The 20,159-nt window shown below is 54.5% G+C and overlaps 1 protein-coding gene across 1 annotated transcript; it reads right to left on the bottom strand.

Moving 5' to 3' along the window:
• Nucleotides 1–317: 317 nt before the first annotated feature.
• Nucleotides 318–18,234, bottom strand: LOC138808823 (adhesion G protein-coupled receptor E2-like). Its single transcript, XM_069995031.1, has 18 exons — nucleotides 18,217–18,234; nucleotides 14,814–15,047; nucleotides 14,515–14,631; nucleotides 13,905–14,060; nucleotides 12,259–12,387; nucleotides 11,741–11,787; nucleotides 11,558–11,644; nucleotides 11,106–11,283; nucleotides 9,756–9,863; nucleotides 8,875–9,089; nucleotides 8,526–8,705; nucleotides 6,991–7,188; nucleotides 6,068–6,303; nucleotides 4,879–4,945; nucleotides 4,474–4,565; nucleotides 3,223–3,391; nucleotides 3,002–3,112; nucleotides 318–673 (listed from the first exon to the last, which is right to left on the bottom strand). The coding sequence occupies exons 2-18, from the start codon at nucleotides 14,935–14,937 to the stop codon at nucleotides 665–667; spliced, it is 2,223 nt and encodes a 740-aa protein (XP_069851132.1). The 5' UTR covers nucleotides 14,938–15,047; nucleotides 18,217–18,234; the 3' UTR covers nucleotides 318–664.
• Between the last annotated feature and the right edge of the window lie 1,925 nt (nucleotides 18,235–20,159).

Below are 20,159 nucleotides of genomic sequence, written 5' to 3'. Positions count from 1 at the left end.
ATATCCACCTAGTGTCTGATGCATGGAAACACCATCGTGAGACCTGTCTTTATGTTCAGTTAACATGAGAGGAATGTCCTTGGAAGTGAATCTTTTTGGTCACAGCATCGTGGGGAGTAGAAGAGGCTTCAGTGCAGGGTGTGGCTGTGGATGAGGCTTTAGCCCGGGTGAGTTGGGTGGCAGTGGTCAGCTGTGTGCTGTGCTGGTTGAACAGCAGCAGGCACAGGACACCTGGGATTCTGCAAGGACAACGCTAGCCATGCTCCCCGTGATGCCCTTATACTGCCAACACAATGCATGTCTTCTCTGGCCTTCATTTTTATTTAAAAGTTTTGCACTGGTACTGGGGCTTGAACTCAGGGCCTGGTGCTCTTGCTTAGCTTTTTTGCTCAAGGCTGGCATTCTACCCCTTGAGTCAGCTCCACATCTGGATTTTGGTGGTTCATTAAAGATAAGAGTCTCATGGATTTTTCTTCCCTGGTCTGGCTTTGAACTGCAATCCTCAGATCTCAGCCTCCTGAGTAGCTGAGATTACAGGTGTGAGCCGCTGCTGCCTAGCTTTTCAGGATGGATTTCTTGAAACACCACAAAGTCTTCATTTTCCCTCTTAATGGCTCCAAGAGCAGCCACTCAGATTTTCCAGGAGACAGGTTGTAAGGTCTTTTTAGTTAGCCTAGAAAGAAAATATTTGAGTAAATGATATCTAAGACCATAAAATGATAGGTGACTAGAGAATGCTAACTTACAAGTTCCCTTTAAAAACAAGAAAAGAAAGATGAAATGTATCAGGTTGATTGTACTCAGGTCAAAAAGCTCACTTTGTGATTTAATTGGTTAATTTGCTTTGTTATAATACTTTCAGGATTGAGGCGGGGTCAGCAGTGTGGGGTTGTAACTCCTAGTCTAGGGGCCTGGTTCAATTATTGGAGGTGTGGCCTGAGCACCAGGGGCTTATCTAAGATGTCAGGGGCGTGGCCAAAGTGTTAGAGCCCCTGGGTAAGTCCTACCTAGCAAACATCAGACTCAGCACATTAGGACCAACACTAGATGGTGTAGGTTGTGCTTTATCACTTGAGCCACACCTTCAGACTTTTTGCTTATTTATTTGCTTTTTTTTTTTTTGTGGGTCCTGGGGCTTGAACTCTGGGCCTGGGTGCTGCCCCTCAGCTCTTCAGCTCAAGGCAAGCACTCTACCATTTGAGCCACACCACCACTTGTGGCTTTTTCTCCTTATGTGATACTGAGGAATCGAACCCAGGGCCTCATGTATGCAAGGCCAGCACTCTTCCGCTGAGCCACCTTCCCAGCCCCTGTTTATTTGCTTTTTAAAGTCTGTTTTTCCAGATAGGGTCTTGTATTTTATTTCCATGGTTGGTCTCAGACCACGATCCTCCTATCTTCTCCAGAATAGTTGAAATCACAGGTGCACACCACTATGCCTGCCTTCGTTTTTTTTTTTTGTTTTCTGTTTTGTTTTTTTTAATTATTGGGCTGGGAAGGTGGCTCAGTGATAAAGTGCTTGACTTGCATGCATGAGGCCCTGGTTCAATTCCTCAGCACTACATAGGCAGAAAAAGCCAGAAGTGGCACTGTGACTCAAGTGGTAGAGCGCTAGCCTTGAGCTGAAGAGCTGAGGGACAGCGCCCAGGCCCAGAGTTCAGGCCCCACGACTGACCAACAACAACTAAATGTTATTTATTTTGTGGTACTGGGGTTTGAACTCAAGGTTTTGGGCTCTACTCCACACCCCAGGCCTGGCTTGATTTTTGAGATCCCATCTCACTAACTTTTGCCTAGGTTGGCCTTGAACTGTGATCTTCCTGTCTGCCTCCCAAGTATCTAGTGTTACAGGGGAGGAACACCAGCTGGGGTGCAGATTAATCTCTTTGGAACTTAAATTTAGTTTAAACTTAGTGTAAAAAGTTACATACAGTATTGGGATAATATGAAATTTTGATATATTTCTTTTTTTTTTTTTTTTTGGTTGTGGGTCTTGAACTCTGGGCCTGGGCGCTGTCCCTCAGCTCTTCAGCTCAAGGTGAGTGCTCTACCACTTGAGCTACAGCGCCACTTCCAGTTTTCTGGTGGTTTATTGGAGATAGGAGTCTCACGGTCTCTCCTGCCCGGGCTGGCTTTGAACCTCGATCCTCAGATCTCAGCCTCCTGAGTAGCTAGGATTACAGGTGTGAGCCACCAGCGCCCAGCTGATATATTTCTATATAGTAAAAACTTTCAAAATTTTTCAAGCTTGCTTGCTTCCTCCCTCTCACCCTTCCTTCTTCCCTCCCTTGTTTTCCTTTTTTTTCTTTTTCTTTGTGTCATTGCTGGGGCTTGAACCCAGGGCCACACACTTGCCTAGCTTTTTTTTGCTTGTGGCTGGCACTCTACCCTCTGAGCCACACCTCCACCTCCCACCTTTTTGGTGGGCCTTTTTTTTTTTTTTAAATTTAATATCCTTGGGCATGCTGAAGCTAATATGTAGGATACTAAGGGTTGACCTATTTCTATTTCTTCTTTTATGGTCGTGGGGCCTGAACTCTGGGCCTGGGCGCTGTCCCTCAGCTCTTCAGCTCAAGGCGAGCGCTCTACCACTTGAGCCACAGCGCCACTTCCTTTTTGGTGGTTCTTTGGGGATGAAATGTCTCAAGGACTTTCCTGCCCGGGCTGACTCGGGGCCTTGATCCTCAGATCTCAGCCTCCTGAGAAGCTGGGATGACAGGCGTGAGCCCTGGCCCGGCTGTGTGGTTATTATTTCGGTTGGAGATAGGTCGTGCGTTACGCTTGGGCCGCTGTTCATGCTTTCTCCTGTGACTGGAGAGGGCGGCTCTCGGCCATTGGGTGGATGGAATCTCTTGAACTTCTGTTTGCCTGGTTTCCCCGAGCCCACGGCTCATCGGCCCCTGCCAAGCGCTCGGGCGCAGGTCTGGACCGGCGCGGATCAGCCCACTGCGGACGGGCTGGGCCGCGGCCCGGTCAGCCAGCGGGGCGCTGGGCCGCTCACCGGGGCGGGCCGGGCGGCCTCGGGCGCCGCCTGGCTGGACAGGGTGTGCGACGCGGGTTCCTCTGCCTTCTTCCCGGTCCATCGGAACCATCTGCGGTATTGATCCCGGACCTGTGGGGGGAGCGAGCTGTGGGCGCGCTGGGGGACGGGCGGGGAGGCTGACCCTGCGGGGAGGGGAGGGGAGGGGGCGAGGGGGGAGGGGAGGGGAGGGGTGGGGGCACCTGCTGGCTGAGCAGGCAGTAGACCAGGAAGAGGAAGACGCCCTGCAGGCTGTTGGCGATGGTGAACAGGTACGCCAGGACCCGCGCCGCCGCGCCCACCTGCAGGACGCCCAGGATCCACGTGCAGCCCAGGATAAAGAGCTGGGCGACTCCTTTAAATGCCAGCATCCTGGGACAGAGAGACAGAGCGCCGTGATACCACCAGAACAAACGCTCGGATGTTGTTCTGGCTGCCCTCCTCTGGCTGACTGCTCAGGCTGAGCTGGGAGGGTCACTGTCATGACGTTTCACACTGTGAGTCTCTTTCCTGGGGGGACACCTGTGGACCTGTGAAGACGCTGACGCGTGATAAAGTTCTCATGATTTCATGCGTGCCTGTGGCTCGTGCCTGTCACCCTAAGCTACTCAGAAGGCTGAGATCTGAGGATCGTGGTTCAAAGAAAGTCAGTGAGACCCTTATCTCTAACACCACGCACACACACAGACACACACAGACACAGACACACAGACACAGAGACACACACACACAGAAGAGACACACGTGCTTAAAAGGGCTGGAAGCATGGCTCAAGTGGTAGAGTACCAGCAACAAGCATGAGGCCCTGAGTTTAAACCCTTATACCATGAAAATATAAAAACAAAAGGAGAGAGCAAGACCAGATCCTTGCATTCATAAAGGTGACAGTGCATTCAAACAGTGAATCACTAAACATTGACATGCGAACTATGGGAGGGTCTGATGTGGGTTAGGATTTCTTCTTTCTGGTGGGAGGAATGGTTGGCTGGAATGGCACATGTAGGCTGGGGGGTGGGGTGGGAGGTGGAGTCACAAGCTGGGTTCAGAGATGGAGAGTACATTTTGGGGGTGTTAGCACCCTGCTGAATGCTAGTGGGATCATGAATGGAAGGGTTTTTTTTTTTTTTTTTTTTTTTTTTTTTGCTTGTGGAGCTTGAATTCAGGGCCTGAGCACTGTCCCTGAGCTCTTCCGCTCAAGGCTGGCACTCCTTTGAATCACAGCTCCGCTTCTGGTTTACTAATGGTTCATTGGAGATAAGAGTCTCATGGGGAGTTTCCTGCCGGGGCTGGCTTTGAACTGAGATCCTCATATCAGCCTCCCGAGTAGCAGGATGACAGGTGTGAAGTCACCAGTGCCCGGCACATTTGTTAACTTCGTATCCAGTCAGAGAAGGGACACCAGGGCCACACAGTGGGTTTGGCTTTGGGGAGCACACGTGTGCGGGTCATCTCACCTGGTGTCCCGGAGGGTGGACACGTCACGGCTGAGGGTGGAGAGCCTGCTCTTCACTGCCCACAGGGTCAGCAGAAAGCACACCATGTTGATCTTGAGGAGACCAGGGGAGCACCGTGAATGCCCCTTCTGTTTCTTTGTGGGCTGGGGGTGAACCCCAGGACCTCACCTACACCCCAGTCCCACCCCAGCCCCACAGGAGTGGAAGTTGAGCAATTTGATCTCCTGTCAGGCCACCCAATACCCATGGCAAATGGCAGTCTTTTCCATCTCTAGTGGAAGCATCAGAATCTGGAAGTTTCAGGAACACAACCCAACCCCGGGGCCAGCCTGCGGCATTCCCGCTCCCTGGGTGTTCGTAGCGCCCTGCCCAGATGGGTATCAGGAGGTCTGAGGAGTCACTCACAGAGATAATGGTGCAGACCGGGCCGAGGAAAGCCCACACGAAGCCCTTCTCTGTGTTCAGCCAGCAGCTGACAGAGACACAACCAACAGTGCAGATAAAACCTTCTTCCTTCTTCACTTCCTTTTTCTTTTCCCTTCCTTCCTTTATTTTTATATTATTATGATGATGATAATTATTATTTGCCAGTCCTGGGGCTTGAACTCACCGCCTGGGCACTGTCCCTGAGCTGCTTTTGCTCAAGGCTAGCACTCTACCACTTGAGCCACAGCACCACTTCTGGCTTTTTCTGTATCTGTGGTGCTGAGGAATGGAACCCAGGGCTTCATGCATGCTAGGCAAGCACTCTACCACTGCGCCACCTTCCCAGCCCCTCCTTCATTTTAAACTTCCTTTCTCATCCCTCCTTTCCTCCTCTCCCTCCTTCCCTCCTTCTCTCCCTTTTCCCTTCCTCTCCTTCATTTTTTCCTCCCTTCTTCCATCCTTTTTTCCCTTCCTTCCCTCTTTCATTCCTTTCCCTTACCTTCCCTCCCTCTTCCTCTTCTCCTCCCTCCTTCCTTTTCCCTCCCTCCCTTCCTTCCCCTTTCTTCCTCAATACTAGTGTGTCTCTTCTGTGACTTTCTGTAAAGATCCAATGGGGAAGAAAGTACACGTGGTTTATGTCCCACACATGTCACCTCTGCGAGGACTCAGTGAACCATCAAGCAGAGGTGACATCTCTCTTGGATGTCATACTTAGTTTGAGATGGCAAATAAGTCAATGGTCCTGAGATAAACATGGCCAAAGTAGAACACAGACATGTAACTCTGTGTGTGTGTGTGTGCGTGCAGTCCTGGTGCTTGAACTCAGGGCCTGGGCACTGTCCCTGAGCTGCTTTTCCTCAAGACTAGCCCTCTACCACTTGAGCCACAGCATCACTTCTGACGTTTTGGTGGATCATTGGGGCTAAGGGTCTCACTGGATTTTCCTACTCAGGCCGGCTTTAAACCACAGCCCTCAGCCCTCAGTCTCCTGAGTAGCCGGGACTACAGGCTGGGTCACCTGTGCGCAGCTCCACTGCATCTCTGCTGCACGGAATTCATCCCTACGAGCAGAATCCCTGTTTGCCCGCCAAGCTCTGGAGTAAACGCGCGGCATCCGCGTTGGTTCCGCGCGGCCGGAAGGGCTGGGGCGGGCGGTGGCGGCGCTCACCGGGCAGGCGTGCCGTAGAGCCGAGGCCGGGCCGCCGCGGCCGCGGCCACCGCGACGGCGGGGAGCCCGTAGCCCACGGGGAGCACGAGCGCTCGGAAGCCTCTGCTCCTGGCGGAGGAGTGCGGCACCGTCAGGTGGCGGGCGGCGAGGAGCAGGTGCAGCGCCTCCAGCAGCATCCAGGTGAAGGCCGCCAGGTAGAGGTAGTGCAGGGCGCCGGCGATGACGGCGCAGAGCACCTGCGGGGGGGGGGGGCACCCAGAGAACCTCGCAGGGCCCAGCGTGACCCACTGCAGACCCCCCCCGCCCTTCCCAGAGAACCTTGCAGGGCCCAGCGTGACCCACTGCAGACCCCCCCCCGCCCTTCCCAGAGAACCTTGCAGGGCCCAGCGTGACCCACTGCAGACCCCCCCCCGCCCTTCCCAGAGAACCTTGCAGGGCCCAGCGTGACCCACTGCAGACCCCCCCCCGCCCTTCCCCTCCTGTGCCCAGACTGGGGGTTGGACTCAGAGTTCTGCCGTGCTGGGCAGGTGCTGGGCAGGTGCGCTACGACTCGAGCCTCACCTCTAACCCACTCCGCTCTAGCTACGTGTGGAACACCTTTTTCTCACTTTTTAAAGCTGGCCCCGCCCAGACTGCGATCCTCCTGTGTGTGCTGCCCATCAAAGCTGCGTTACAGGCGCGCACCACCCTGCGTGCCCAGCCTCCTCTGCTGAAGTGGGGTTCTACGGACTTTCCCCCGTTTATCTGGGCTGACCTGGAATCACAGTCCCACCAAACTGCCCCCCGAGTGTCCAGGATCAGTGTGAGCCGCCATGCCGGTCTACTTTCTCAGTGCCACTTCATTTCACAGTCCAAGGCGGCAGCCTGGCTCCGGGCGCCCCTGGGCGGGGCAGGGGCTGGGGGCCGAGGGGCACGGTGGGTACCTTGGGCTCGGTGCGGTGGATGGCGGTGAGGAAGAGGAGGTGGGCGAGGAAGAGGCAGATGGAGAGCTGCAGGTGCAGGGTGGTGCTGAGGTTGCGGATGGCCCTGCACAGGAGGAAGGTGAGGGCCGCCAGGAGGAGGCAGAGCAGGGAGAGGCCGAGCCCCACCTGGGTGATGAGGGCCAGGGCGGGGTCGGCCTCCTGGGGGGGGCGGAGCAGAGGCGGTGGTCACTGCCTCCGCTTGGGGTCAGTGACCGCCTCCCACACCCAGACCCATTAGTATTTGGCTTAGCACGTTATAGAAAGAAGGGCCCAGGGAAATTTGTGAACTTGATGGCTAAGTGTGACCAGGCTTGGAGTTTACAAGAGATTCTTACTCATATTTTGCTGCAGTGAGCATTCAACACAGGGCCTGGTGCTCCTCCTAGGCAGCTGGTCTACCACCTTGGCCACGCCCCCCCAAATCATGCCCACACAGGTCCACGCCCCCTATCACAGAGCCACGCCCACCTACTGTGGAGCCCTGCCCCTTCCTCCAGCCTCACCCTCACCAGGAGCCCCGCCCCACGTCACGAGCCCCGCCCCTGCCATGAGCCCCGCCCCACATCATGAGCCCCGCCCCTGCCAAGAGCCCCGCCCCTGCCATGAGCCACACCCCTGCCATGAGCCACGCCCCACATCACGAGCCCCGCCCCTGCCATGAGCCACACCCCTGCCATGAGCCCCGCCCCTGCCATGAGCCAGGTCCCCAGCTCATTTTTGCATTGGTTAGAATTTTTAAAAAAATAATTTCATTGTTACTATGAATGTGGGGTGCAGAGGGGCTACCATTTTAGAAGCCAGGTAATGAGTGCATTTCCTTTTCTGGAATGATGTCACCCCTTCCATTACTTTCCAGCCAATTTCCCCCTCCCGTCCCTGCTCACAAGTTACATGGGTGCATTGGTTGTTTTCAAGGTCGGGTCTGCTAGGCAATCATCCTATCTGTGCTTCTCTGGGACACTGGGCATGACAGGCACACGCCCCTGTCTGTGCCCCACTATTTTGGTTCCACTTTTGCCAGGAAAACAGGCAAGGCGTGTGCCACTGAGCTCAACCATTGGTTGAGATGAAGCCTCATAACATCTTGCCTGGGCTGGCCTCGAACTGCCACCGTGGCTACCTGATTTCTCCCAGGGAAACAGAATGACAGGTTTGAGCCACTGCACCCAGCCTCAATTTTAAGTGTTACTTTTTTCTTTTTTTCTTTGCCAGTCCTGGGGCTTGAACTCAGGGCCAGGGCACTGTCCCTGAGCTTTTGTGCTCAAGGCTGGCGCTCTAGCCCTTGAGCTACAGCTCCACGTCTGCCTTTTGGTGGTTCATTGGAGAAAAGAACTTCAAGGCCTTTCCTGCTAGGCTGGCTTTGAACCATGATCCTCAGATCTCAGCCTCCTGAGCATCCAGCAGCGCGCGCGGCTCCTCCCTGCGCACTCGTTTCACTTCCACAGCTCCCTGGGTGCCGGTCTGCCGGCGACAGCGGAGGCTGCGCATGGTCTCACCTGCCTGCCATCGTGGGCCATGAGCACGGCAAAGCTGCTCAGGTGGGAGCAGCTGCAGGTGGTGCTGGAGTCTCCGGTGTCCACCGTCTCGCAGCCCGCGGTGACCCAGTGTCCATACTCACCCCGGCCACCGAGCCAGGACACGCAGAGCACCCCAGGCCGCGGCCCAGCGCTCACCGGCTGCAGGGACAGGACAGGGGCGAGAGACACGGGCTCAGAGATGAAGGCCCAGGCTGGCCTGGGAAGGGCTGGCTCTTGGGGTGGGGGGCCCCCAAAGCCAAGATGCACAACCAGGGTGTGTCCTGAACTCAGGCTCTTCCCTGCCCATCGCCCGTCCACCGGAGCTCACACGGTGGGAGAAGGTGAAGGTCACCGGGGAGCTGAGGTTCTGCGTGTCCCGGTGGCTCAGGAAGGCTGTGATGACATCGGAGAGCAGGACTGCTGTCAGGTGTGGGCCCCAGTTTGTCTCAGCAGTTGCCTCCTGTGCTGGCTCCAGGACCAGCGGAGCCTCAGCCAGCAGCTTGTCCATCTTGGGAATGGAGATGAGACCCACCATGGCGGGGCCTGTGGGCCAAACGCAAGGATGAGCTCGGGGTGCCTCCTCCTCAGATGGACCCTTCCTCCCGTGGCCTCACCCCTCTCCCATGCTCCATTAAAATTTTGTGTGCTGGTACTGGGGTTTAAACTCATTGCCTGGGCGCTGTCCCTGAGCATTGTGTGTGTGTGTGTGTGTGTGTGTGCGCGCGCGCTTGTGCTCAAGGCTAGCGCTCTATCACTTGAGCCACAGCTCCACTTCTGGCTTTTTGCTAGTTATTGGAAATAAGAGTCTTGGGCTTTCCTTCACAGGCTGGCTTTGAATCATATTCTTCAGATCTCAGCCTTCTGAGTGGCTGAGATTATAGGCATGAGCCACTGCACCTGGCTTTTAACTCTCTTTTTTTGTAGGTCATGGGGCTTGAACTCAGGGCCTGGGCTCTGTCCCTGAGCTCTTTTGCCTAAGGCTAGTGCTCTACTATTTTGAGACACAGCTTCACTTCTCATTTTTCAGTGGTTACTTGGAGATAAGAGTCTAGCAGTATTTCCTGTCAGAGCTGAATGAATCAGCTCTCCACTTCCTGAGTGGCTAGGATTACAGGCTTAAGCCACTGTCTCCCGGCTTAACTCTGTTTTTATATGACATCTTTTCCTACCAGGAGGCCTCAGTGCCATGGATACCATGCTGGCCATTACCTGGGTGACCGGGTTTCTGGGCCAGATCCCAGGTCAGCTGCATCTTTGTCTGATTCTGACTCAAGGTGACTTGCCTGTCACCTGGAACCTGCAACTCCAAGGTCAGTTCTGTGAAGATGGAAATAACACAAGCAGAGTTAGATGAGGACAAATATGTGCATGCATGTGTATACATAATGCAGATATATGATGCATATAAAGTATAATATATGTATGATGTTATATATAATGTACAGAACAATAGTATAGTCACAGAACAATAGTACAAATATTGTGTATAATGTAGGTGAGATTGTCATTTGCAAAGGCTTAAAATAATAATAGCAATTGCACAGCAAGGGTTTGACAATCTCAGGTGCAACAGACAAATTCCTCAGGACACACACACTTCCAGAACTGACACAGGAGAAAACAGAAATGTTAAAAAGACTGCTCAGACTGATCATGCCTGTAACCCCAGCTACTCAGGAAGTTGGGATCTGAGGATCTGAGGATCTGAAGTTGGAAGCCAGCTTGGGCAGGAAAATCTGTGAGATTTTTATCTCCAATTATCCGCCAAAAAGCTGGAAGTCTGTGACTGTGCCCAGGCTCTGAGTTCAAGTCTCACAACTGTGTGTGTGCACACACACACTGACCTGAATCCTTTCTAACTTTATTTCTTCACAAAAGACAGCAGGAGGGAAAAGTATTTTAACGATTCTACAAGATGTCACAAGAGCACTAATTCATGTAAACTTAATCATGCAGCTGGGTGCTGGTGGCAGAGAACAGGAGGATCATAATTTGAGGCCACCTCAGACAAGAAGTTTGTGAGGTTGTAAGAACTGTCCCAGAGAAACCCAGATTCTCAATAGAAAAAGCTGAGCCTGTCATCCTAGTTATGGTGACAAACACATAATAGGAGGATCACAGTCCAGGCAAAAAGTGAGAAGCTACTGCAGAATAAAAGGGCTGGGATCATGGCTTACTGGGAGAGCACCTGTGAGCTTAGAGCTCTGAGTTCAGCCAGGCGCCAGTGGCTCACGCCTGTCATCCCAGCTACTCAGGAGGCTGAGATCTGAGGATCATGGCTCAAAGCCAGCCTGGGCAAGGAAGTCTGTAAGACTCTTATCTTCAATTAACCACTCAGAAAACCAGAAGTGGCGCTGTGGCTCAAGTGGTAGAGCGCTCGCCTTGAGCTGAAGAGCTGAGGGACAGCGCCCAGGCCCAGAGGTCAAGCCCCACGACCAAACAACATCATCAACAACAAAACCTTAATCATGCACCAAAACCTTCAACAAACATCCTGCATTTGTTAGAGAGACTTGAGGGCCGTCAGGCACTTGTCTGTGGTGGGGGTGGGGCCCGCACCTGTGCCTGCAGGACCGAGGAAGGTGAGTGACCCCTCCGGCAGGGTCTGGCCCAGGCCTCTCAGTGTGTTTTCCAGGTCCAGGAGCAGCTGAGTGGCCACACAGTGCAGCTGTGAGCGAGGCAGGGTCTGCAGGTCCCCAGGGGTCTCCAGCAGCTCATCCAGACTCCCCAGGACGCTCTGGAGGATGGAGGGCAGAGGCAACGTGACCACAGGCCAGAGAGACAGCATGGAGAAGCTAAACCACCCGGCCACGGGCCCAGAGGCCCGAAGATAATCCAGAGCGGATGGAAGCTGTGCCCAGGTTGAGAGCAAGAGAGAAACTAGTGAGTGCACTTGGTGTATGTGCGTGTGTGTGTCTGTCTGTCCTTCCACAGGCGGCAGGACCCCGCCGCCCCGCGACCTCTTCTCTGTCAGATCGCAGCTGCCCTGGCCTTCCCCGCGCCCCGCTCACCTGGATGGCGTCCGCTGTGTCCCGGGCTGTGTGTGGCTGGAAGTCTCTGGTCAGATTCTGCATCTCCTCCAAGAAGGCGGCCAGAGCCTGGGGGGCAGAGGGGGCGCTCAGAGCCCGGCCCGCGCGGGGTGCGTGGGGCGGCCGAGGGGCCTCACCCCACCCCGGCCCCGCTGCGCCCCTCACCGGGCTGTGGATTGCGGGGGGCGCCGTCCAGGCGGGGAAGACGACCTCTGCAGGGACAGAACGGGTCTCGGTGGGCGGGGCGCTGGGAGCGGGCGGGGCGGGGCGGGGAGCGGTCGGGGCGGGGTGGGCGGGGCGGGGAGCGGGCGGGGCGGGGTGGGCGGGGCGGGGAGCGGGCGGGGCGGGGTGGGCGGGGCGGGGAGCGGGCGGGGCGGGGCGGGGAGCGGGCGGGGCGGGGCGGGGAGCGGGCGGGGCGGGGTGGGCGGGGCGGGGAGCGGGCGGGGCGGGGCGGGCGGGGCGGGGAGCGGGCGGGGCGGGGAGCGGGCGGGGCGGGGAGCGGGCGGGGCGGGGAGCGGGCGGGGCAGGGCGGGGCGGGCGGGCGGGGCGGGGTTGGGGAGAGGGCGGGGTGGGGAGGGGCGGGGCGGGCGGGGCGGTGCTGGGGAGCGGGCGGGGCGGGGCGGGGAGCGGGCGGGGTGCGGGCGGGGCGGGGAGAGGGCGGGGCGGGGGCGGGGCTCAGGCACCTGCGCACGCAGTCTTCCCTGGCAGCGGCCGCCAGCCCGGGGGGCAGCGGCACCTGTAGGACCCCACGGTGTTGACGCAGACGGCGGAGCTGTGGCACTGGTGCTGTCCGGAGCGGCACTCGTCCACCTCTGCGGAGACAGGAACGGCTCAGACCCCGTCCCCGCCCCGCGGGAATTCCAGGTGGTCAGCCAAAGCGCCGGAGGACGCGGGGCTCGGGCGGGCGCCGGTGCGCGTGCGCCGGGCCGTGGGGCGTCTGGAATCGCGTCCCATGTCAGTCATCAGCGGACTGGGACTCCAGGTCCAGCCAGGGCGCACGGGGCGTGGCCAGGCGGGCGCCGCAAAGCGAGGGGCGTGGCCAGCCGTGGACTCTCCAGCCGTGGGCGTGGCTAAGCGTGGGCGGGAAAGTCAGAGGCGTGATGAAGAGGGGCGTGGCAAAGTGTAGGTGAGCCTAACAGTGGGCGTGGCCAGACAGTGGTATCTAGCCAGTGGGTGTGGCCATTCAGGGTGTGGCTAAGCGGTGGGCGTGGCCCGTTCCCGTCCCTGGGAGTGGTGGAGTCTGCAAGCTGCGGACCTTCACACTGGGTGTGAATTTGACCAGGGAAGGTTGCCCAGATGAAGAACGGCCTCCATCCGCGTCGGCAGCCGCACTCGTACCCGCCGGCTTTGTTGAGACAAAGTGTGGAGCTGTGGCAGCTGTGGTGGCCGGAGGTGCATTCGTTCACGTCTGAGGACAAGGCGTGAGAGTCAGAGCCTGCCCGACCCTCTGGCACCGCCGCAGCCAGGCAGTCTGCCTCTCTCAGCCTCAACGGTGCCCACCTGGTCTACAGACTAAGAACCCCGGGGCGTGGCCGGCGGTGGGGCGTGGCCGGCGGTGGGGGTGTGGCCTGGTGACGGCCGCAGCTCATTGGCTGAGGTGTGAGTCATCATGACTCATTAGCTGGAGCGCTTGCCTCCCTCGCACAAGGCCCCAGCGTTCACCCTCAACTCCCTCGCACAAAAGGGGCCAAACAAAGCAAAAGACATTGTGCCTTCCAGACAGGTGGTCCAAGATGGAGCCACGCCCCACCACGTAGCTCCGCCCCTCCAACCACGCCCCCTGAAACCACGCCCACTACCCAGGCGCCCAGCACTAGCCAAGCTCTACCAGCTTAACACTGTAGTTTTAAGATCTTGACAAGATAGGTGTTTTCTCCATTATTTCTGTCTCTGTCTCTCAGCACACCATCCAAGGATCTTTTTTTTTTTTTTTTTTGGGTCCGGTCATGGGGCCTGGGCCCTGTCCCTCGGCTCTTCAGCTCAAGGCTAGCGCTCTACCACTTGAGCCACAGCGCCACTTCCGGCTTTTTTCTTTTTGCTTATGTGGTGCTGAGGAATCGAACCCAGGGCCTTGAGCATGCAAGGCAAGCGCTCTACCACTGAGCCACCTTCCCAGCCCCATCCAAGGATCTTAACACATCTCACATGTCCACGGTGTTTTCAGAGGGTGGGGTCCTGCCTGCAACTGGTCCCGTTTGCTCCTGACCTTGGCACCGCCTTGCAGCTAGACGTTTGTGCACAGGTGCGCGCGCACCTGTCCAGCCCGGCTCAAGCTCTAGGCGTTTTTACAACCATTCCTTGGTGATGGGGAGGAGGGTGGGGGTCTCACCTTGACACGTGTTCTCACTCTCGTTCCTGAATATTTTGTCCCCAGACTCGAGTGCATATCCTGGGCTGCACACGCAGTAATAGCTCCCTTCTGTGTTCTCGCAGTCTGCAAACTTCCCACAGTATGTCCTCAAAGGTGGTGCACACTCGTTGATGTCTGCAACACACAGGCCAAAGGTGTGAGTTCTCTCAGGAAGGAGACTCCCCCATCCCCAACCTGACCCCCCAGCACTGGGGCTGATCTTGCTTTTGAAAGAATCTTGGGCTGCGCTCTGAAGCCGGGCTGCACCGGGAGCAGGCCATTCCTGAAGGCTGATCAGTCAGCTCTGCCCTGAATTCTCAGGGTGACACGCAGGATTTAGGCACAGTGGACAGTGACAGGGTAGGGGATGGGCTGGAGGCTCAGCACCTCCCTCTCCTAGTCCGAGGGCAGATGGACGCACAGACTCCTGGCCACCCAGGTCCTTTCTCCACAGGAAGCCGTGCACATTGATTTCTTGTTTCTCCCCTTCTTTTCTCTCCTTCAGTGATGGACCCCAACTGTGACCCATGTCCCCCACTCTCATAGGACTAGACCCCCCCAGTGTGCCCAGCACCCCAGGCCTCTGTACCGTCACAGCTGCCGTCAGGGCTGGTGATGAGCTCCTCGACTGAACTGAATCCCGCATCACAGCGGCAGGTGTCGGCACTGAGACACTTGGAGTTCGGAGGACACCACCTGGCACAGCCTGAGGCAGGGACGGGGACCAGGTGAGGAGCCAGGGCAGGGGCGGGGCCAGCGCCATCCCGGGGGAGGGCCCAGGGGAGGGGGGAAGAGGGGGCGGCCCTGTGTCCTCCCTGGGCTGAGGGGCGCGGGGAGGACGCTGCCCCCAGCCTCCAGGTGGGGACCGAGTGCTCCCTGCAGACTCACCTCCTGCCTCCTGGGCTGCAGCTCCGCACAGACTCAGCACCGTGCACAGCACTGCAACGGAGCGGGGGAGGGGTCGGGGTGGCTTTGAGGGGTGGGGGTGCCGACCACGCTCCGAGGCTTGCATTATGTCAGCTCCAGGGTTTGTCCCATGGGCGCCTCTGCGAGCCCATGGCCACGGCACTCTTGGGGTCCCTTCAGGACAGGGACAGGGGGCCTGGCCACCCCATCCTCATTCTGCGCCACGGGCAAGGAGCAGGGTGATGCCATCTCCTTCCTGTGCCAGGGCAGGAGCAGCCCGGGCCAGGCAGTGCCTGGTCTTCAGGGAAGAACAGAGGCCCTGGACCGGGCATTTCCTCAAATTGCCACCAGCCCAGCTCCCCGTGCCTTCAGACCGCAGAGGGGAAGTTGCCATGATGGGCTGCGGAGGGGCTGTGCCCCTCTGTTCCTGATGCTGGGCCTGGGGGTGGTTGGCCCCTGCCCAGGGCAGGTCCTGTCTAGTCTCCATTCAACAGAGAGATGCAGGAAAGGGGCTGAGCAGGTGAGAAAACAGAGAGATAGACAGAGACAGAGACAGACAGACAGACAGACGGAGTAGGAGCACAGAAGGATGGGTACACTCTATAGGCACCTGGGACTTCTCCTTACCACCTCACATACTTCTTGCCTGATGTGGCCTCAAATTACGATCCTCCTGTTCTCTGCCTCCTCTGACAGGCAGCATGAATCATTGCAGCAGGACACATAATCATGTTTTAAACACTAAGGGACATGTAATATACAACTATGCCAAGCTTTGGAACATATGAATTGATTTATGGCCCCTCTCCTTGGTCCCCAGTCCCTGCCAGGAGAAATAAGAAATAAGATAATAGTGCTATTATCACCCCTATTTTACAAAGTTTTTTTTTTTGGGGGTCCAGTCGTGGGGCCTGAACTCTGGGCCTGGGTGCTGTCCCTCAGCTCTTCAAGGCTAGCGCTCTACCACTTGAGCCACAGCGCTACTTCCGGCTTTTTTTCTTTTTGCTTATGTGGTGCTAGGGAATTGAACCTAGGGCCTCATGCATGTAAGGCAAGCGCTCTACCACTGAGCCACCTTCCCAGCCCCATCACCCCTATTTTACATAGGGAAAACCAAAGCTCAAGGACAGGAGAGCTCATGAGTATCAATGTCACTGAGAAGAGACCCAGATTCTACCATTGCTCTCCATACCACCTGGCTTTCTGGGATGGTAGCTGAGTTACGGGAAAAAGTGAATTCTAATGTCTATGTCCACATGTACAGTCAAGTTCCTTTGTCCCTGTGCATGGTGCGCATACACACTTAGAATGTGCCCTAGTTGGGTGTAGCAGGGTGTGCCTCTAGTCCCTGCTGTTTGGGAGGCTGAGCCACAAGGATTGCTTGAGCTGTCTCAACAGCAAACTAAAGCAAACTAAAGCAAACACACACACACACACACACACACACACACACACACACACACACACACACACACACACACACACCTCTTGAAGAAGCTGACAGCACTAAATTTGTTTTACATTTTTACACTATTTAAAGCCTGAAGCTGGTGGCTCAGGCCTTTAATCCTAGCTACTCAGGAGGCTGAGATCTGAGGATCACGGTTCAAAGCCAGGCTGGGCAGAAAAGTCCATGAGACTCTTATCTCCAATAAACCACTCAGAAAACCAGAAGTGGCTTGGTTTGAGTGGTAGAGCACCAGCCTTGAGCTGAAAAGCTGAGAGACAGCGCCCAGACCCAGAGTTCAGGCCCCAGGACCAATAATTTTTTTTTTTTTTTTTTTTGTCGGTTGTGGGGCTTGAACTCTGGGCCTGGGCGCTGTCCCTCAGCTCTTCAGCTCAAGGTGAGCGCTCTACCACTTGAGCTACAGCGCCACTTCCGGTTTTCTGGTGGTTTATTGGAGATAGGAGTCTCACGGTCTCTCCTGCCCGGGCTGGCTTTGAACCGCGATCCTCAGATCTCAGCCTCCTGAGTAGCTAGGATTACAGGCGTGAGCCACCAGCGCCCGGCTAAATTTTTTTTTTCTACACTATTCAGTGCTGTTCAAAATGTTCCCAGCTTTGGAAAAACAGTCATGTTTTACATATCAGATAGGAAGTTATATTCATAATATACACATCAGACAGGAAGTTATATTTACACCAAGTTATATTCATAAATACCAAATATATTCATAAATACCAAGAAACAGGTTACAGCCGAAGAGACAAGTGCCTAAGATATATGCCTCAGCTGCTGACAGGCTCCTCATTGTTAAATTATTACTGTTCTCACTATTAAAGGAAATGAACACTAATCAGAATTCGCTGCAAACTGATGAGATTTTTTTTCCCCCAGAGCACAATGCATATCAATACTTCATTAAAAAAATTTTTTTTTGGTTGGTTCTGGCCTGAACTCTGGGGCTGGGCGCTGTCCCTCAGCTCTTCAGCTCAAGGCTAGCGCTCTACCACTTGAGCCACAGCGCCACTTCCGGCTTTTTTTCCTGCTTATGTGGTGCTGAAGAATTGAACCCAGGGCCTCATGCATTCAAGGCAGGCACTCTACCACTGAGCCACCTTCCTAGCCCATCAATATTTCAAAGTACATTTTTTATGCCAGTGCTAGGATTTGAACTCAGAGCCTCTCACTTCCACTTGAACTTTTCCACTCAAGGCTGGTGCTCGACCACTTGAACCACAGCTCCATTTCTGGATTTTTGTTGGCCAGTTGGAGATAAGAGTCTCATGGACTTTCCCACCTGGGTTGGGTTTGAACCACGATCCTCAGTAATCAGCCTCCAGAATAGTTGGAATGACAGGCGTGAGCCACCGGCATCTGCCTTCAGATGGCTTTTGGATTAGAGTACTAGAGGTCAAGTATCAGCTTATGTCTGGCTCAATATCTTGACACACCTTGAGGAATTCCAGCATATAGTCATCAGCAAGATGACTATAGATACTGGAAAAAAATGACTTTCTTGTTGGAGAAGTTAACATAAGAGAATGAACATCTGCCCAGCACCTATGGCTCATACTTGTAATCCTAGCTACTCAGGAGGCTGAGATCTGAGTATCCCAGTTCAAAGCCATCCTGGCAGGAAAGTCCCCATGAGACTCATCTCCAATGAACCACCAGAAAACCAGAAGTGGTGTTGTGGCTCAGGTGGTAGAGTGCTCGTCTTGAGCTGAAGCGCTGAGGGACAGCGCCTAGGCCCAGAGTTCAAGGCCTACAACTGACAGAAAAAAGAAAAAAAAAGAGTGAACATCTCAAAAAAATATAATCCCTGCTGTTTTTTTATAGAAAAGCCAGAAATCAAGTTAAAGGCTGAGAAGATTTGCAGACTGGGTACATGGTCCCCAGCTACCATTATCTGTCTCTTATCATTGTCATAATTCAACTTACCTGGGAGCAGTCTTAAATACCCCTGTCTCATGGTCCAGAAACTGGCAAGGTTGGTCATGGAGAAATCTTTGATTCTGGTCTGAATGAGCTAAAAAATGCTTCCTGTTTTAAGGAGAACTCGTGACCAAGATGGTTTAGGAAGCCACTGATCTGAATGTTTTGTTTTTTTTTGAAACCCCCTTATCTGTATGATATTCATGTTTCCGGAACTCACAGTTCCGTTTTCAAGTATTTGTTTTATATTTGAAGAAACTCTACAAAAACGCTTTTTGGGGATGGCTCCTAAAATACTTTGTTACAGGGAGTGTGAAGTTACATATTAGAATACATCTCAACATGTAGAACCATCCTACTGGATTCCAGCATCTTTGTGTGTGTGTATATGTGTATGTATATTGCTAATTAACATACTTAGCTGCTTTTCTTTTTGTCGGTCATGGGGCTTGAACTTTGGGCCTGGGCACCGTCCCTCAGATCTTCAGCTCAAAGCTAGCACTCTACCACTTGGTCCACAGAGCACCTTTGGTTTTCTGGTGGTTTACTGGAGATAAGAGTCTCATAGACTTTGCTGCCCAGGGTGGCTTTGAACCACAATCCTCAGATCTCAGCCTTTTGAGTAGCTAGGGTGACAGGTGTGAACCACCAGTGCCTGGAGTTTAAAATTTTTTTTAAACCCAATTGATTCTGAAATACAGATCCACAGAAAGTTGCAAATACAGCACCAAGAAGTCATGGGTAGCCTTCACCCAGTATTGGCCAAGGTTTCACTTAGATGAGAATAGTCCATTATCAAGAAATTGGTATAGTGCATTCATTCTGTGGCATTCTTTGTTGGTAATGGTACCAGTGCTTGAACTCAGGACCTGGGCACTGTCCCTGAGCTTTTCTCACTCAAGGCTGTCACTTTACCACTTGAGCCACAGCCCCACTTTTGGCTTTCTGGTGGTTTTTTGGAGATAAGGGTCTCATGGACTTCCCCTGCCTGGGCTGGCTTTGAACCATGCTCTTCAGATCTCAGACTCTTGAGTAGCTGGGATTACAGGTGTGAGACACTGGGCCTAGCTTTTATGCCATTACATGTCTCTTTATGGAAGAGACACCATCCCCATAGAGAACTCTTCATGCTCCTCGAGCTCCCTTCCCTTTTGGTGGTGGTGAGGGGGAGTGGGCAAAGGGACTTTAATGAAAATGTTGGAAATTTCCATGGTAGAGCTGATCTACTTGCAGTTCAAGTCTACCTTGATCACTGAGCTCTGGTGACTGAGATGTTTCTCCTCTGCTGCAGTTTTCCTGTTTGTAAATTGGGGATTGTGTGTGTCACACGCATGACAGGAGAGAAAGGAAGGCAAGGCTGGCCCAGGCCACCCCACACAGAAGCCACGATCCCGGTTGCTGGGTGATTTGTTTTTGTGTTGATCTGTTTTTCTTTTCTTCTTTTGTTCCCTCTCGCATTGTTTCATCTTACAGACAGCCTTCTTGGCTTCCCTACTCTTGATTCTTTGAAAGATCAGCAATCCACCCAGATCTGCCAGTCCCGAGCTCCTGGGATCGGGGGAGACTGAGCGCTTCATGAGGCAGCCCCTGGTAGAGGCCTACCCGGAAGTGAATCGCCTCAGAATCCGGAAACCGGAAGTCGGTGAGTGGAGTCCCTTCGGAACCGGAAGTTCTGATTTCCTGCCCCAGAAGCCAGAGAGACCAAGCTGAAATTTCCATTTCCATGCGGGATCGCCAGGAAAGTGGGAAGAGATCTCGGGAATCCAGAGCTAAGGTTTTTGTTTTTTTCTAGAAACCCTGAATGCCCAGAAAATAGCATTAAAAAAAATCAGAACCTGTGAGCAATTGAAAGAAGGCTGAGGCTGGATATGAGTTGTAGTCAGACACTGGAGGGGAAGAGGGGAGGATGATTCGGTCCAGAAGAGATCACCAGAGTGTGAGTGTGTGTG

Source organism: Dipodomys merriami, unplaced genomic scaffold (genome assembly GCF_024711535.1).
Source record: "Dipodomys merriami isolate MVZ:Mamm:240054 unplaced genomic scaffold, mDipMer1.0.p SCAF_477, whole genome shotgun sequence".
NCBI classification, from domain to species: Eukaryota; Metazoa; Chordata; class Mammalia; order Rodentia; family Heteromyidae; genus Dipodomys; species Dipodomys merriami.
This window is presented reverse-complemented; position numbering and strand designations above follow the sequence as displayed.

Coding starts and splice junctions, on each gene's coding strand:
- LOC138808823 (XM_069995031.1), bottom strand. CDS start 14,937: ATGCAAGCCTCGGAGCGTGGTCGGCACCCCCACCCCTCAAAGCCACCC. Junction 12,388..13,904: donor GAGTGAGAACACGTGTCAAG/GTGAGACCCCCA, acceptor CTGTCTCCGCAG/AGGTGGACGAGTGCCGCTCC. Junction 7,189..8,525: donor TGGCCCACGATGGCAGGCAG/GTGAGACCATGC, acceptor CGCCCCCCCCAG/GAGGCCGACCCCGCCCTGGC.